The sequence below is a fragment of the Penicillium pulvis genome, assembly GCF_028828015.1.
Source record: "Penicillium pulvis strain IBT 33274 chromosome Unknown contig_7_segment1_segment0, whole genome shotgun sequence".
NCBI lineage: Eukaryota > Fungi > Ascomycota > Eurotiomycetes > Eurotiales > Aspergillaceae > Penicillium > Penicillium pulvis.
In genome coordinates, this window is record NW_026643079.1 from 1017152 (window position 1) to 1033468 (window position 16317).

Below are 16317 nucleotides of genomic sequence, written 5' to 3' on the forward strand. Positions count from 1 at the left end.
CAAACTGACCACACTGATTCGCTCTTTCCATATAAAAAACGGTCAATCGGGAGCCGCACGAGCATCCGTGGATGTCTTATCGCGGTTACTAAACCAAAAGAGGAAATCTTTGTCGGACCCACTTCTATCAACAACGTTGTTGGTCGTCATCACTGACGATAAGAGACAAAGTAACCTTGATACTCTCGACTACATCGCGTGGAATTGAAACTTATCAGCCATATAGAAATGTGTCGGTTCCTGTGATTGGTCGATGCGCCCGATAACCGGAATGTGATTTGACCCAAAAACCGACCTGCAGGTAGGATTCAGTTGGTGCCCGCATTGAGGTACATCTGGTTCTGGACCGAGTTACTTCACATGTGTCTCTCCGTGGAAAGTTAAATCCTTGGTTGGATCCAAGTCCAATTTCCATCGTGATTACTAAATGAGTGAGGGTTTGGCATCTTCTTGGATTGAGGCAACTATATTTGATGACTTCATAATGAGCTGGTACTTCGTGAGTTGGCCTGTCTTTGTTTCAAAGCAGGTGCAGGTACCTAATATTGCATGTATTGTTTATGGGAATATAGCCCCCCTCCTATGAAACCACGTCTTAGTCGTATCAATCCCTAATAGAGTAGCTAATATCATTTTGCCAAACATATCCAGATCATCTGGCTGTGCACTAGTCAGGACCCAAGAGAAGTCCAGATTGCCCACGATATAATGTGGCTTCTCTGCCCACGCCACAGCGAAATCAAAAGCACTCCGAGCGTTCCAAAGGTGGGATGATAGATACCAGGAATGCTGGATGCCGAGTTTCCCATCGCAGACCAGGTTAGGAGTGCCCTGAAGCACTTTGTATATTTGCATAAAGAAAAATGCGAGCAGAACGGTTCTGCGGGCGGATTCTTGGAGGATCCAGGAGTCCCAAAAGTCGTGGACAGCATCGATGGATAGCGGCGTTGGTTCCACGGAGTCTGATGGGAGTGGAAGATATAGGTGGCTCAAAAGGGTCAGAACGGAAGACTCGAGCGATGTGAAAAGGGCGCCTGCTGTCGCTTGAGAGCGGATGTCGCCATCGAATAGTCGCATGACTTGATATAAAAGCAAAGCGTGGACCCGTGCAAGTATTTCAATAGTAGTAGTTGGTTCGGGGGTTGATATAAGGTCTATTATTCTTGCATCGAATAGGGCCATTATAACTGCTGCGTTTGTCTCATTCTTGGACATATATAGAGAGCAGCAAGCGAAAGCATCTAAGTGGCATTAATGAGAAGCTCCAAATACGCATTCACCGAGGACTTACCCTGCATTGCCCTTGGCATATAATTTTGATAGAGTTTGCGGTGACACCATGGAGTTTGATTTTCAAGGACCATATTTCTAGGTGACTGTTCTATAATGTCGATTGCGAATTGAAGATTGTTCGCAATTACCTCTGGCAAGGGCCTTCGATGTCTTGCTCTTGGTATAGTAAGGTCGAAATTGGGGCCCACATTAACCTCTCGATCAGGCAGCTCCATAGAAATTTCAGAAAATTGAGACCATTGATTGTGGTAACTCGGCAGTGAATCCACTACGCCTGTCATGACTGGAAAGGCGGGTTGGGGGTATACATCCCGGCTTGGCTGGATTTGGCAAGTTGTATTGAAAGTCTCTTGAAGATCACCCGGAATATTAATTAGTGGAGGGGCCTCGGACAAAGTCTCACAGGGCTGTCGCCACGGATAGACGCAAGCCACATCCCGGTGGATACATCGGGAGCAAGCCGGGAGACCGAGGTCACAACGCCGTTTTGCGGTCTTGCATGCTTCACAGGACTTCCGCCGCGGCAAGGGGATCGACTCATACGCCATGATGGGCTATGGGCGGGTGGAGTGGAAAGCACGGCGGTCATCCACGCAAGCTAAGACTCGTTTACGGTTTAGCTTACGGAATTCCGCAATCCGAAGTGGATCTTTATCAACTCTTGACCAATCAGGAGAGACTTGTCATTTAAGGTGATGGGGAGTTCCGCCATCTACGCTTGGAATTCCACGCCTACATACGGAACTTCACGCGCTGAACACGAGATATGCCATCCATCCAGTATCAACAGAGCCTACTTAGGTTGCTGGAAGCATTTAAAAAGCCATCATTCACCTTCTTTAGACTGTAAGATCACAATTTACCATCAATCCAATTCATCATCTCCATTCGCAATCATGGTTTCAAAGTCTGTTTTTGTCTGCGGTGCGACCGGTACTCAAGGTGGCGCCCTAGCAAACCAACTTGTCGGCAAAGACATTAGCGTCAACGCTATCACTCGAAACATCAACTCCACCGAAGCCCAACACCTGATCTCCCTTGGTGTATCTTTGACCGAGGGCGACTTCAACGATGAAGAATGCCTCAAAATGGCCATGGTCAATTGTACCAGCCTCTTCCTCAATGTACTACCCGACTTTACGAAGCCCACCGGCGAGCTTGACCAAGCTCGAAAGATTCTCTCGGTCGCTAAACAAACTGGCATCAAACACGTTATCTACACCAGCGCCTTGGCAACCAACAACCCCGAAGGACTACCCCACTGGACTCCCACCGGCATAATAGGCATGCTTCTTCTCGGAAAACAAGCAGTCGAAAAAGAAGTCAAAGCCGCCGGATTCGAAACGTGGACCATCCTGCGTCCCGGGAATTTCATGTCCAACTTCTTAAACCCACTGGTTCGAATGTATCAGGGCCTCGTTGAAACAGGCAAATTTACGACTGCCTTTCTCCCGGAAACTCTTGTTCCGATGATTGACCCTAACGATATTGGCAAATTTGCCACTGCTGCTATCCTTGAGCCAGCCAAATTCAATCATCAGGAGATCGAGACTGTGTCACAGATGATGACGGTCGAGGATATAGTGAAGGATCTATCGACGGCCACTAGGAAGGATGTTCAAGCGGTCTTCTTGTCTGAGGAGCAAATCACCGATCAACTTCCAAAAAATCCGACTCTGGGTCCACAAAAGGTGATGCGCGATATATCATTGTTTGTTGATATGGAGAACGTGCAAAAATGGGGAATCGACCTGGGGACCTTCGCTGGATTTCTAGAGCGAGAAAAGGAGCGGGTAGATGCGACATACATGTAAATATTGAGAAAGTATTATCAAGATTACCATTGGCATTTCTTTGAATAGTTCTTCCGGAATCTTAAATGGTTAGACATTCACAAGCTTCAATCTCCACAGAATCTGAAAAAAGTGCATAGGTACTTGTTAACTAACGTGATCCACGGCGTGGCTGACGCGAAAAGACTTCAAATAATTCTCCTTCCTTGATTGCCCACCATGCCACCAACTCGCACCTAATGCATCTTCTCGGAGAATCCCCGGTGATCTACGGCTCTCCCGAGACTTCCCTGGTAAGCTGAGTGAGCGCGAAACTCATACCTATTCAGGCATATTAGATGAACTGCCGGATGGCTCAGATGACAGCTTAAAAATAGCCGACGGCGAACATCTAAAACGATCGTGGCGCAAGGCTCGTATACCGATCCGGAGTCATACTCCGCAATGTGGCTTAAAATTTAGCTTACCCGCCACTCCCGTTCGCTGCCGCTACTGGATAAACGTGCTTGGCTTCAGGCCACCCGGCACTGGGCCAAAGTCAAGTCTAATTCCAATGAGTGTTCACGTTCCTAGCGTTGGTAATCAATTAATGGAATCAGTGGCACTGCAAGGACCCTGAATGGACTGATTGGTGTAACCAAGGGGTGCAAGATCCACGTCTAACTGAAATTTGGGGGGCCTTCTTGCATCTTACCGAGACATCTTACCGAGATCTGCGAGACTTGGCGAATCACCACCTCTCAACCATACTTGCTTTGAAACCTTCCTACCTTGACCCTTGGAAAAATCAAGGCAGGGTCCTGGGGTTCCTGGGCATAAAAACCCCATATTCTACCGTTATATCTCATCCAAAATATCAACTTCACTCTCGTTCATCTCAATATCATTCAACTTCTATCTTCTCCAGTACAATTACTTTCGCTACTTGCATTTAATTATCATCATGCAGTTCCTTTTCTCCCTCGCTGCGTTTGCTGGTCTTGCTCTTGCCCAGAATGCTGCGATCGGGCTTCCTAAGGCTGGCCAGACGGTCGCCGCCGGCAGTGATATCATTGTTCAGGTTCAGCGTCCCGTATGTTGACATCGCCGTCCAGTTTTTCAAGATCCTCTTTCTAATCAAGCATCTAGAACTCTTTGACCAATTCCGAGGAAATGGCCGTCGCAATCGGTTTCGCCTCTTGTGGCAGTGGTAGCTGCCATCCCGCCGACGAGGTTATGGGCACAGTGGTTTACAACGGAAAGTTTGACCCTGTGTACCACGAGACCTACTTGCCTCCTTACCAGAACTTCACTGTCACTGTTCCCTCCTCATTCAGTGCAGGAAATGCTCAGGTCAACGTCGCCCATGCGACTCTTGTCGGAGTAAGTGTTATTTTACTGAGATCTGCTTTCACTGTACTAATCATCCATCAGGCCGGCTTGTACCCAGACATGGAGACTCTGAACCAGACCATTGTCATTTCTTAAGTACATAACATCATGCCCTCCTATCAAGGTATATGATGCGGCTTTGTACATGGATATTGTCTTCCTTTTGTATCTGTTATTATGCCGGATATAAGTTTAGATTACATAAGACCGTCAATGATTTAATGCAATTTCAAATACATCTTTCACTTCAGCCTTTATTCAGTCCGGAAAAAATATTACTACATAAATTCTGGTAGGATAGCCGAGGCTATTCCATCATTCGTAGATACTCCCACCTAAAAGCTGTTCCTATTTCGGATCATTGGTCCTTCCTTACCATAAATCGGATCATGAACTGGTACAGGGACAAGTTCACACCTCTTGCGTTTCTCATCTGTCTCCTCCACAGAGCCTACTCTCTTCTTATATGACAATGCAACGGTGCTGTGATTGAGCAGTGCATCGGCACTATCTGAAACCCTCGTGTTAAATGCCGAGCTGGCTACAGCTATCAGGGCGGTTAGAACCATACCGTATCTAAGAGAATATACATTTTTACGCTTCAGAGAGCCCAGCCGCTTGGTGCCATGCTGGGTGATGTGTAGCACTAACATTTCATATTGACTGATAAAAGTAAAAGGGGGCATAATTCGCACACGGTTGAGGTAGGAGTAGCCCAAAGATGCAAAAGCTTTCCCATAAAATAAATGAAACGTCAAGAACTGGCCGTGGCCTGGCTCATTTCCGACGTTCTTTTCCTTCTTGATATCACGATTTCTCATTCGTTCCCTATCAGGTTCCCTGGGTGGTCTACATCTATCCCAAGAAGATACGGGGCGTACCCAAAATATGTACCGATGGGTCATCAAGACTCGAATTGGGCACAGTATTCGTCAATGTGGTTGAAATAATGATGCGCCTTCTGAATCCTTTCATACAGAGGATCATAAGCGACTTCGAATGAGCATACGGCTTCTCTCTCATTTTGGCATCTCTCCAAAAACCGATCGTGATACATCTTGGTGGTTACCGGTCAGTTAGAGAGTCATTTATTTGACTTTGGGAGAAAGTCACGGTCCAGAAATCGTACGACCGGTATAGAAAGTCGCCTAGCTTGAGATCCGACCTTTTCTGATTCGTCTTTGAAGTCTGGGAGCACGCGAAAGCTTGACCAGTGAAAATGTCGAAAAAGTCAAGTCCAGAAGCCTCAGTCTGATTGGAAGATATCTGTTAGAGGCGTTGAGAAATAGATGTGAGGGTCATAAATTACTTGATTAAATGCATTCGCAACAGCAGAGCAAGACCTAATTCTCTATTTAAGAGAGGTAAGGTCATCAAGAGATAGATGCTCGAGGAACTAGAGCATTTCTTCCATACCAAGCCATGGTAGTTGTCCCCGAATCGCAGTTGACTGTAGGCGTAGGATGTCTTCTCATAGGCCTGATAAATGTAGAATTTGACCCTAATGTACCGAGTCTGAGCAGAATGGCCCCTTGTGAACAACTGCGTGCCTTCCTCGTAGACTTTTGTGATGTCGTTGACATTTTGAACGAAACTGGTCTGTACTTGAGCCAATGTCGCAAGGGAGCCAAGCGGAGTAAGGAAGTTAGAGAGTGGACGAGCATCTTGATACGGGACGATGTTGAATATGATTAGTGAGGTGATCTAAAACAGTTTGAAACAGATGTTGTCTTGATATTGTGGGAGGTATAAGCAGGCATTTATATTCCATGACTGACATTGTGTGCAACCTTGGTACCATGTCAATGATCAGCAGACAAACAATACATATGCGCGAGCCATTCACTGTGGATACTGCTCTGACTATGGCGGTATCTAATCTGCAGAAATTTTCAAATCCCGAGACAATTCTCGAGCATGCCTATCTATCATACTACTGGGAAATTCATGTGGTGCGATGTGATATGCATCGCCAATACTATAGTATGTGGGCAATTACTAGTGTTATGCACGCAAAGTTGTACGCAAAGTACTAGTCGCAGATCACCATGCACGCATTCTTTGCTGACTTTTGGGGTTTGGCTGGATCGTTCTTCCGAGAGGGGCAGTTCTTTAAGGAACCTCTGCTCCGTACTCCGTGCCTGGATGTCATCTTCTGACGCTACAGAGTAGACGAAGGAGTTATCCCCATTTTGGATCAAATCATGCCGATTCACATTCTCTATGGCCTTGGATCTGCGATTGCAATACTTCTCCACGATGTGCTATGGAATTTCATTGTGTATGTTGATATATCCAGGGGTTTGGTTCAGCTCGGAGTGGGTCGACCTGCGGATGTGGAATGTCGATCATCGACATAAAATACCTTAGATCGGCGATCAATTCTGCAGGGCACCAATAGCGCCAAAATCGGTGCATTGTGCCTCGATCTTTATGCGCCTTTGTATCGTAGATCACAGATACTATTGATTATGTGGATCTTATCCTCAATCTTAGCATGAAGAATGAGCTGCGCCAACCTATGAAATCGATCGATCTAAGACACTGTACCGTGTAAATTTGCAGATCAGGAAATCTTGTTTACTGTTGGGGACTCGATGTTGGCCCTTATAAATATTCCGCTCTCTCAAAACTCCAGCCATGCATTCGTGCAACTTTTCACTCACTACATACTGCCAATCATGAGACTCGTCCTTTCCACTGCCCTGCTATCCATCGCAGGATTTGCCATTGCTGAGGAAGCCATTGTCGGTGGATCCGTAGCCGCAAAAGGACAATTCCCCTACCAAGTTTCCGTTCAAACCAGCGCCCATAAATGCGGTGGATCTATCATCGATAAAGATCATATCCTAACTGCCGCTCATTGCGTGGATGGGCTAACCGCAGATCGCCTGAGGATTCGGGCGGGTTCAAACCAGCACAGCTCGGGTGGGAAGCTGGTCGAGGTGGCTAGTGTCACGCAACACTCGGAGTACGACGCGAAAACAATCAAGAATGACATCGCTGTCCTCAAGTTGGCCTCGAGCCTAGACTTTGGGTCTACCATCTCGGCCGTGGAACTTCCATCCTCGTCGGACGATACGCCGCAGGTGGGAACTAGGTGCTCTGTCACTGGCTGGGGGAGTACCTCCCATGGAGGCTCTTCTATTCCCTCAAACCTCTTAGTCGCGTACGTCGACATTGTTGACCACGAGAAATGCGCGAAGGAATATGCGGATCGCCATGAAGTTGATGACTCCATGATCTGTGCTGGTGCCAAATTTGGAGGAAAGGATGCTTGCCAGGGAGACAGCGGTGGTCCACTTGTTGATGTTAGCTCCAAGAAGCAGGTAGGAATTGTTTCGTGGGGCTTTGGATGTGGGAAACACGACCGACAAGGTGTTTATGCGAGCACCGCAGCTTATCTTGATTGGATTCAGGGGGCCGTTCTAGATGTCTAGATTCCTCGGAAAGACGAAATACTACATAATGGTAGGATAGCCGAGGCTATTGAATCATTCATAGATACTCCCACCTAAACGCTGTTCCAAATCTGGATCATTGGTCCTTCCTTACCATAAATCGGATCATGAACTGGTACTGGGACAAGTTCACACCTCTTGCGTTTCTCATCTGTCTCCTCCACAGAGTCCAATGCGTATTCCATGTCATATGGCTCGTCAATAGAATTTTTTGCGTTCTAACATAACCGTCTCAGTCGCGCCATCTAACACCTGATTACGAAATGCATATCGTTCAGTCAAGTTCACCTACCAGAGAGTAAAATCCCAGAATCTCGTAGTCATTCTCGGTATCTATGACAAAGTGCGTCACACCAGCCTATCTTGATCAGCAACAAGAGCGATTCCATAGCATCTCGGGTAGTCTGACCGGGAATACAAATACATCTCCAACGTTAACGGTAAATTGCAAACCGACAGGGTCTCCTTTGGTATCGGTTTCCGGGTCTAGAGATGATTTTCCGAGGAAATAGGTCGCACGTCCGTGTAACACTGTATGTGCCTCGTGTGTCGCTGCATGGTAATGAGGCGTAGCTGCTAGCTTTTCCTTTCCAATCTTCCAGTGACCTCCTTTCTTCCATTCGCTTTGCTCAAAGGCTGCGAGTGCACTCTCGAGGGTTATATCTATCAGAGCATTGCGATAGGCAAGAACGGGAAACTTTGAGTTTGGCGAGTGGGCCGTTGGTGGAATCTTCAATGTCTCTGGGTGAACCTGGTTGAGTATCATGAAGGGCGTGTTTTCTTTTTGGACTTGAGTCTCGAGGGGAACAGAGAAAATCAAGATGAATTCAAAGTGTGAGCCTTTCACGATGGTTTTATACGCTGCTCTGTATATGCGGAGGTTGACAGCTGACAGGAATGTGCATAGAGTGCGGGGTCTGACTTCGGCAGTCGGCCTGGAGGAATAATAATATCTTGTTCCGTTGGACTGTCTAATCTCAGGAGACTGCGGGGAAAAGGTATTAAATGATGAAAGACCGGGTGCGATTCCGAGTATGAGCTCGGGTTCTCTCCCGATAGGTGACCATGCTTCGAATGGGTGATAAGATTATCGGCACCACAATGGCATACGCACCAAATGAGAATATCTATTTAGTGCAGAAAAATCAGACATACTGCCAAAGCAGTCTTGTCTCAGTAAAAGTCGGATAGAATGAACGTGTCCGAATCTACTATTGCGGCTAATATGGTATCAATGACCGTAGATGAGATGCGGTTGATCATAATAGCGTCAATCTTCGGAATAATCCAATTATCAGATGTATTGGAATGACCAGGGGACGAACAGAGAGCATCTGCAAAGGTAGACTGCACCTCTGCCAACTGGGCAGCTATATCTGTCATCGATAGTTTGGATCTGGAGAGAAGTACATCTGGCCGCCAGGTACATCAATTTCTCTTGGAAAATGAAATCATTATTCGATTTGTAGCCCCCGGAATAAGTACAAACGTAGGTTATCCAGGATGTGCAAGCTGCTTGTTTGGAGAGTTACTCAGGTGGGCGACTGATGCACTCCACCAAATGAAAGCTAGATGATCATAAGTATAGGGAGATAGGGTCAGAAAGAGGAGCCCCATATAGCGGGCACCATATATCGTATCTAAAGCTCAAAAAAGAATGGCGAGCTTGTCTCCCAAAAGTGCGGCTTCATCGCACATACTACGGAGTGCGCTGCAATTGTGAAGATAAATCACAAAGATCCACTTCGGCATCGCCGCGATCGGGGTGTTCGGCTGTACCGTAGGCAATAATCTAACTTAAAGGAGCTCAGCGCCCATGAACTCCGTGCAAAGCAAGGCAATTGACCCCACGGATTGTCACCCAATTTTCTTCCGTGGAGCCCGGAGTTGCGTTATTTTGACCAACTTGCACGAGCGGAGCGGGCAGTGGGAGCCAATGGAAGCCATACAAGAAGTTAGATCTGCCAGAAGTGGGGGCATCTAGCTACGCCACAAAGAGGAGAAGAAGACAGGTCCATTCTCGAAATTAATCTGGTTCACGGGGTAACCCGCTCCAAATTGAATACTTGTTATTGCAAATGCCATAGTTTATCTTGACTGATCCTTGGAAAGTCGACGGGAAGGAAGGATCGAGCCGCGGAAATCGGAACCAACCCCTCTATTTTCACACGAACATGCGAACCCCACAGACCCATCGAACCAGGATATTGGGACAGCTCGGGAAGTATCTTACACGTACTGTAAGCAACCCCAATCAATGGCGTGTGTGAGTGGAGAACCGAAGCATGAACCTGTCAGGAACTTGGAGATGCAAGATCCACTGTTCGTCTCGCAGCTAGCGCGATCGTCTCGTCAAAGTCATCCGTGCGTTCCTGGGCAATAGCCATTACAGGGCATGATTTTTGAAGCAATTTGTACGTTGGTTTGACGTGTTCATCCGAATGCTAACCTGCATCGTGCATGCACAAGGAAGTCAAAGGTGTCGGTGGGAAACATCTCTATCTATTTTACTTTCTATGCAGTCATTCCACCCCACTCGACATGGAACAAAAATCAGGAATCGTAATATTACATGTTTATCATGACTCTGCTGTCGTTCGCTTCAGCTGGATCTCCAGTCCCTTTGCCCCTTCCGGTAAATTGGCACCGTCGTCATTCTGATCGAAATATAATCGCCAAATGTCGCGCCCGTCAATCCCCAGCTCCTTCTCTGCTTGCTCCTGAAGCTCATCCTCGGGCAATCGGACTGCCAGCCATCCTTCCCATCCTTCAAGCGTTACCCTTTGCTCATCTTTTGTCCAGTCAAAGGGCCCACAGATATGGCCCTGGGTGTCTGGACGACCACCCCAGCGCATTTCATGCGTGTTGGCATCTAGAAAGACCCAACGAAGAGTAGGGGCCTCTTCGCCACTGATGGTTACTATCCCTGAGGTGTTATTGGGTGGGAAGTCAGGATGTGTATAGAATCCTCCGTTAAAAGGCACCATGGTGGAGCTAGGATGTTTGGTGATATAGAGCTGTGCAATACAAAAGTACAGTTAGTCTATCTTTCGCTTTCAGCCTGTAATCTGCACCTCGGAACTTACTTTGCCGTCCAGACCCACTTGGACCTGGGCATTATGTACCTGTGACCGCATCTCCGGGGTGCCCTGAGTGATGGAGCAGGTGGCCACTAGATGAGAGCGCTGCTTGCGGGCCTCAGTGCGACGAGCCTCTTCCTGATCCCGAGACCCCTGGGTAGCCTCATTCATACCAATCATAGTTGGCAGCATAGCCGCCATCATGGCGATTCCGATTACCATGATGTACAATGAGGCACCGGGATGAGCTAAATTGCAGGTGTGTGTAACGGAAAGGATTTGTGGGCGCCTGGCGTATAACAGATAAATACAGGGCTTTTCAGCTCCCGTCAGTGGGGATGCGCAGATTGGCAATATAGGTGGATACGATCTAAGTGGGTATAGAACCCACTTGGTGCCATGGATTGCATCATCTTTTCTGCAACTAAACCAGATGAGCAGTTCGATAACCAGAGCACTGACAATGGCGCTGAGATGCTTCTCCACTGGAGCTGATCTCCTCACAAACCCACGTTCAGCTGTGACCTCCACACGGGTTGGAAGGAGGTTGAAATAGCTCAATGGTGTCGAATAAACAGCCGTCTTGTCTCCCCTGACCCATACTCTTTTTTTTTCTCTTTCCTCATTCCTTCCTGCGCCTGCTTTTCTCCAGGGTTATCTTATTTTCCCTGCATTTTCCACACCCCGCCCAAACTTCTCTTAATCAACCGACCTGCCCATTCATCCGAAATGGCTGACACCAGGTATCTCTCTCAATTTCTTTGTGTTGTCCTTCCCCAGATTGATTCTGCTCTCGCCGTCTGGTTTCTTTATTTCATACACCATTCTCACCCTCCGACCATGGCCCAAAAATCAAAAAAGATCAAGAACAAGCCGAGGCCTCCGCCGGCTCCAGGCTCCGTCCGCGAGGATCCTCAACATGAAGCGCCTGCAGAGGATGCCCCTGTAGAGGACCCTGCTGGACAGGACGATTCTACACCTGGGGATCCTCCGTCTGAGAGTCCTCCACTCGAGGAGCAACCTGCTCCCTCTGAGAAGGAGGATACTCCATCCGGACAGGAGAATCCCACACCTGCAGAGCAGATCCCTACCCCAGGGCAACAAGAGTCTCCGGCTGGGCAGCCAGACCCTCCATCTGAGAAGCAAGATTCTCCAACCGAGCAGCAGAATCCAATTGGGCAGGATACTCCAGAGCAAACCCTCGCTAACTCTCCTCCGCCACCTAGTGCTCCTACCACGGACGCCCGCCCCCAAGGCGGCCGCAAGGGCAAGGCCGAAGATGAAGTGACTGGCAAGGTCGGCGAGCTTGCCGATACCGTTCCTAACGCTGGCCTCGTGATTCCCGGTGCTCCCCAGCAGGAGGATGATAAGAGCAGCTTGAAGATCAAGATCCACCTCAACATCCACGCCAAGGTTCGCCTCGAGCTTGATGCCCAGATCTACGGTGATGTTGTTATTGGTCTGCTGTAAGGTGCAGAGGAACTCAAGTGCGTACAGTTTCCTGGGTGTGATCATGAGATCAATACTGACAATATTTGGAATAGGCCATGTATTGGATTGTATTGGTCAGCCACAACCTCCACAAGACCTGATGAATGTATATAAACGATCCGAATGTTGAATATGATATCTTTCCAGGGCTGTCTTTCTAACCATTGACGAGTCTTAGCCATGGAGTCTTCAATTCCTCTACCAATTAAGGACTGCAATGCCCTTTGATCTGTTCTTTTGATCATATGACTGCAGTATGCAATTAAGAAGACATTGTTGGGTGATCTTTCCAATCTTAAATCGACACGTTTGGCGCCCGATCACACTCGTGCTTTTCAAGTCCCAAGTCTCGTAGGCTAAACCGCAGATACCTTCAGCGGCGTGGTTGTTTCAATCAGCCCTGATCTTGGCGCTCGTCGTTTTCTACATTTCTTCACTATAATTCACCAACCTCTCCCTCCCCGAACACCCTGCACCAGTTTTACATGAAGGCTAGACTCTAGCATCGAAATTTCGACTTGGCGTTGCATTCAAAAGGCGGTTTGATTCTGAGCAGAGATTTTGCTTTGCAGCGCTGTCAACAATTTCTAAGTAAGCCCCATCATGGAAGCAGGGTCAGCTACATCAAATCTAAACTCCATAGAACTGACACATATAGAAGGTCTCGATCCTCTCAATCGTGACAGCTGTCACTGAATCCGAAATGAGAGACAAGGACTTGCATTATGCCTTATTGGCTGCAACTTCGATGCACTGTGCTCCAATGCTCTCGATTCGCCTGGAAACCAAGATCTACTTGACTGTGAGAAGATAGGTAACTCCAAACGAGCCTTCATCTATGCTTTTAACGAAGACCGACGAATCTTAGGGAAGCTCCCATTCAGATTTGCCGGTCCAGCGAAATTCGCGATAGCATCTGAGGTCACTACTATCAAGTACTGTAAGGCATGCCTATCCACTCGCTCCATAGGCACAGCTTACGCGATACACATACGCCTTTCATCCTTACCATATCGATGACAGAACTTGGAAGACCGACTCAGCTTCACTCTTGCTACAACACAAACTTATCGGACTTACCAAAAAAAAATGGACATGAATCGACTTCAGCGGCGAATGCTTCTTCAAACCCCCGTCGAAAGGAGATGTGAACTCTCATGTCGAAAGATACGAGGCCTACAAAAGACTTGTATATGTTCGATCGGTTATAATCGATGCCATGGTCTCTTCGGACAGTTTGTCTCCTTCCGCTTACGTTATCGGCCTGGTTCCTCAAACGGAGAAGCTCCGTTCATTAAAGGCTCCAGGCGGGGCACGGCAGTTTCGGAAATACACGGACTTAGGCACGGTGAAGATCATTAGCCTAATTAATGCAATATGGAGACAATGCCATATTATTCAGTCGGCCACAAAGTCCCAGGCTGGCCATATCTTGGTCGATCGTAGGGCTCGGAAATAGAATGCAATGCATAAACGGAATTCCCACGTCTTCCGATCCGCGTTTTTGGCACAGCATAAATAAAGATGGACTAGCCCCGCGTGATCGCCCCCATAAGTACCACGAAGTCGTACACCCAGGAATAATCTCATAACGTGCAACCCCCAAAATGGCTGCTACCACGAGTCCAGGCCATATTTCTCGTCTAGGCCAAAGTATACCCTTCAAGGGAGCTTTTGGCCCTAAAGAGGTCTTTCCTCACTTTGATCCTTCTCATCGTCAATTCGTTGACGAAGGCATGGAAATTGAGTGTAACCATTCCATTAAGGTACGCGATGGAGTCAATCTTCGTGCGGATATCTATCTTCCGGAACAACGACCTAGCAACGCAAAACTTCCAGTTGTGCTTGCGATAACTCCTTACGGCAAACAAAACCCGCTCGACCTTTCCAAGCTACCCGCCAACCGGGAGTTCAATGCTGGATTCGACGGTGTCAACTTCTCCAAATACGTCATATTTGAAGGCAGTGATCCTGCCTTTTGGACAAAGCAAGGATTTGCGTTTGTAGCAGTTGATTCGCGAGGAAGCTTTGCCTCCGAAGGGTCTTTCTTGACTTTCCTCACAAAAGATTACGGGCTTGACGCATATGATGTTATTGAGTACCTTGGTACCCAACCATGGAGTAATGGCTCTGTTGGAATGATTGGCGCAAGTGCATTAGGTGTGATTCAATGGTGAGAGCTTCCTACTAATGAGGATATTTCAGAGATGGGCGCTAATTCCCTTAGGTACACCGCATCACTTCGTCCTCCTCACCTACGAGGAATCATGATACAAGATGGATTCACCAACTTTTACAAAGAGGTTGTTTTCAAAGGAGGAATCATCCACCCGAAATTCTTAGAAGACATGAACAAAATCTACATTGCTCACGGTAACGAAAAAGGAAGTCCCGTTATCGACCTTCTACAGGCTGCTAAAGAGCATCCTCATTATGATGAATTCTGGGAATTATTCTCCCCAGATCCGGAGAAGGTTGATTGTCCTCTTTACCTCATTTCAAGTCTTGCCGACAACGGCGTTCACACCCCAGGTTCCATTCGGGGCTTTTTGGCTGCGCAGTCTTCCCAGAAATATATGGAATTGCACCCGTACGTACTGATAGGTCCTAGGCTGGCCTTGGGCAGCTGCTAATGTCTACGATGGCAGGTATCTAAAATGGGAGTGGCAGCTTACACCGGAATCCCTCGAGCGACAGGTTGCTTTCTTCAGCAAGGTCCTTGATGGCCCTGATCGCAAGGCAGCCGCGTCAGTGGAGTTCTGGCCTCCAGTTCGCCTGCATGTCACCGACAAGCATTACGCTGGCAGCTGGAGAAGTGAAAACGAGTTCCCAATTGCCAGAACCCAGAGAACCAAGTTTTTCTTCTCTCCTGACAACCAACTTACCAATGAATCCTTAGCTGGCAATGATAGCGTCACATACGATGCGAAAACAGGCTCCGTCGCGTGGCAAAGAACTTTCTCTTCGCCAACAGAGATCACTGGAACTGCCCGCCTCCACCTTAATCTTTCTATCTCCGAAGGATCGGATGCGGACCTTTTTGTGACTCTTCAAAAGCTTGACCGTGACGGAAACATGGTGCACTTCCCATACCACTCGTTCATCAATGACGGCTACGTGGCCTGGGGTTGGTTGAAAGCATCCAAGCGGAAGTTGGCAGAGACTGCGTATGGCGACGAGGTCGCTCACACTTTCCTCGAAAAGGACGTCCAACCATTGCAGCCAGGTGAAAAAGTGCAACTGGACATCTCTATTCAGCCTAGTGCAACCTTGTTCCGCACAGGCGAAACCCTTAGGGTCGTGGTTCAAGGACGAGACTTCAATGAGTATAGTCCTGATTGCCAGATTCCGCGGGCGGGCACAGGATGCAACCAAGGAAAACACACAATCCACTTGGAGGACAGCTATGTTGATGTACCTGTTGTCCCCAGCAAGTATGCGTGATTCAATTCAGTTGCTGGAAAAGTCTTTCGTCTGTCCACGATACAAGTGTTGGAGGGATTAAATATACCATCTTAAGTTCAAATTCATCGAGCCTACAATATTTTTCTTCTAAAAAATCCAGACCTTCGTATCGTATGAGGAATTTAGCTAATTTGAACGATCTATTGGTCAATTGGAGTTGAAGCACCCAATAATTTTGTCTTCACGCGTGCCGGAAGTGACCCCTAGCAAAGTCCTCTCTTTCGCACCGAGCACGCTACAGATCAAAGAAGTAAAGCTTCCAAAAACCCTAATCAAGTCATCAGCTCTCGTTCAACGATGAAACGATGAAGTAGTAGAAACGCTTCTTGTCGAAGTCTATTCTCCAACAATAGCTGCCAAAAG

The 16317-nt window shown here is 47.6% G+C and overlaps 8 protein-coding genes across 8 annotated transcripts; 5 read left to right on the top strand and 3 right to left on the bottom strand.

The window, feature by feature from the left end:
- Nucleotides 1-558: 558 nt before the first annotated feature.
- N7503_008325 (uncharacterized protein) lies at nucleotides 559-1574 on the bottom strand (the record flags this gene model as incomplete). The annotated part of the gene is made up of 2 exons (XM_057067872.1): nucleotides 559-1241; nucleotides 1292-1574. The coding sequence occupies 2 exons, from the start codon at nucleotides 1572-1574 to the stop codon at nucleotides 559-561; spliced, it is 966 nt and encodes a 321-aa protein (XP_056918727.1).
- Nucleotides 1575-2189: 615 nt separating this feature from the next.
- On the top strand, nucleotides 2190-3107 carry N7503_008326 (NmrA/HSCARG family protein; the record flags this gene model as incomplete). Its single annotated transcript, XM_057067873.1, has 1 exon — nucleotides 2190-3107. The coding sequence occupies one exon, from the start codon at nucleotides 2190-2192 to the stop codon at nucleotides 3105-3107; it is 918 nt and encodes a 305-aa protein (XP_056918728.1).
- A 922-nt stretch (nucleotides 3108-4029) lies between these two features.
- On the top strand, nucleotides 4030-4553 carry N7503_008327 (uncharacterized protein; the record flags this gene model as incomplete). Its single annotated transcript, XM_057067874.1, has 3 exons — nucleotides 4030-4158; nucleotides 4215-4448; nucleotides 4500-4553. The coding sequence occupies 3 exons, from the start codon at nucleotides 4030-4032 to the stop codon at nucleotides 4551-4553; spliced, it is 417 nt and encodes a 138-aa protein (XP_056918729.1).
- Nucleotides 4554-7138: 2585 nt separating this feature from the next.
- Nucleotides 7139-7897, top strand: N7503_008328 (S1 family serine peptidase; the record flags this gene model as incomplete). Its single annotated transcript, XM_057067875.1, has 1 exon — nucleotides 7139-7897. One exon carries the CDS (start codon nucleotides 7139-7141, stop codon nucleotides 7895-7897), a length of 759 nt encoding a protein of 252 aa, XP_056918730.1.
- Nucleotides 7898-7971: 74 nt separating this feature from the next.
- On the bottom strand, nucleotides 7972-8684 carry N7503_008329 (cupin domain-containing protein; the record flags this gene model as incomplete). The annotated part of the gene is made up of 3 exons (XM_057067876.1): nucleotides 7972-8136; nucleotides 8211-8276; nucleotides 8328-8684. The coding sequence occupies 3 exons, from the start codon at nucleotides 8682-8684 to the stop codon at nucleotides 7972-7974; spliced, it is 588 nt and encodes a 195-aa protein (XP_056918731.1).
- Nucleotides 8685-10497: 1813 nt separating this feature from the next.
- Nucleotides 10498-11220, bottom strand: N7503_008330 (uncharacterized protein; the record flags this gene model as incomplete). The annotated part of the gene is made up of 2 exons (XM_057067877.1): nucleotides 10498-10935; nucleotides 11005-11220. 2 exons carry the CDS (start codon nucleotides 11218-11220, stop codon nucleotides 10498-10500), a joined length of 654 nt encoding a protein of 217 aa, XP_056918732.1.
- A 618-nt stretch (nucleotides 11221-11838) lies between these two features.
- On the top strand, nucleotides 11839-12468 carry N7503_008331 (uncharacterized protein; the record flags this gene model as incomplete). The annotated part of the gene is made up of 1 exon (XM_057067878.1): nucleotides 11839-12468. One exon carries the CDS (start codon nucleotides 11839-11841, stop codon nucleotides 12466-12468), a length of 630 nt encoding a protein of 209 aa, XP_056918733.1.
- Nucleotides 12469-14096: 1628 nt separating this feature from the next.
- Nucleotides 14097-15933, top strand: N7503_008332 (CocE/NonD family hydrolase; the record flags this gene model as incomplete). The annotated part of the gene is made up of 3 exons (XM_057067879.1): nucleotides 14097-14662; nucleotides 14717-15079; nucleotides 15138-15933. The coding sequence occupies 3 exons, from the start codon at nucleotides 14097-14099 to the stop codon at nucleotides 15931-15933; spliced, it is 1725 nt and encodes a 574-aa protein (XP_056918734.1).
- Between the last annotated feature and the right edge of the window lie 384 nt (nucleotides 15934-16317).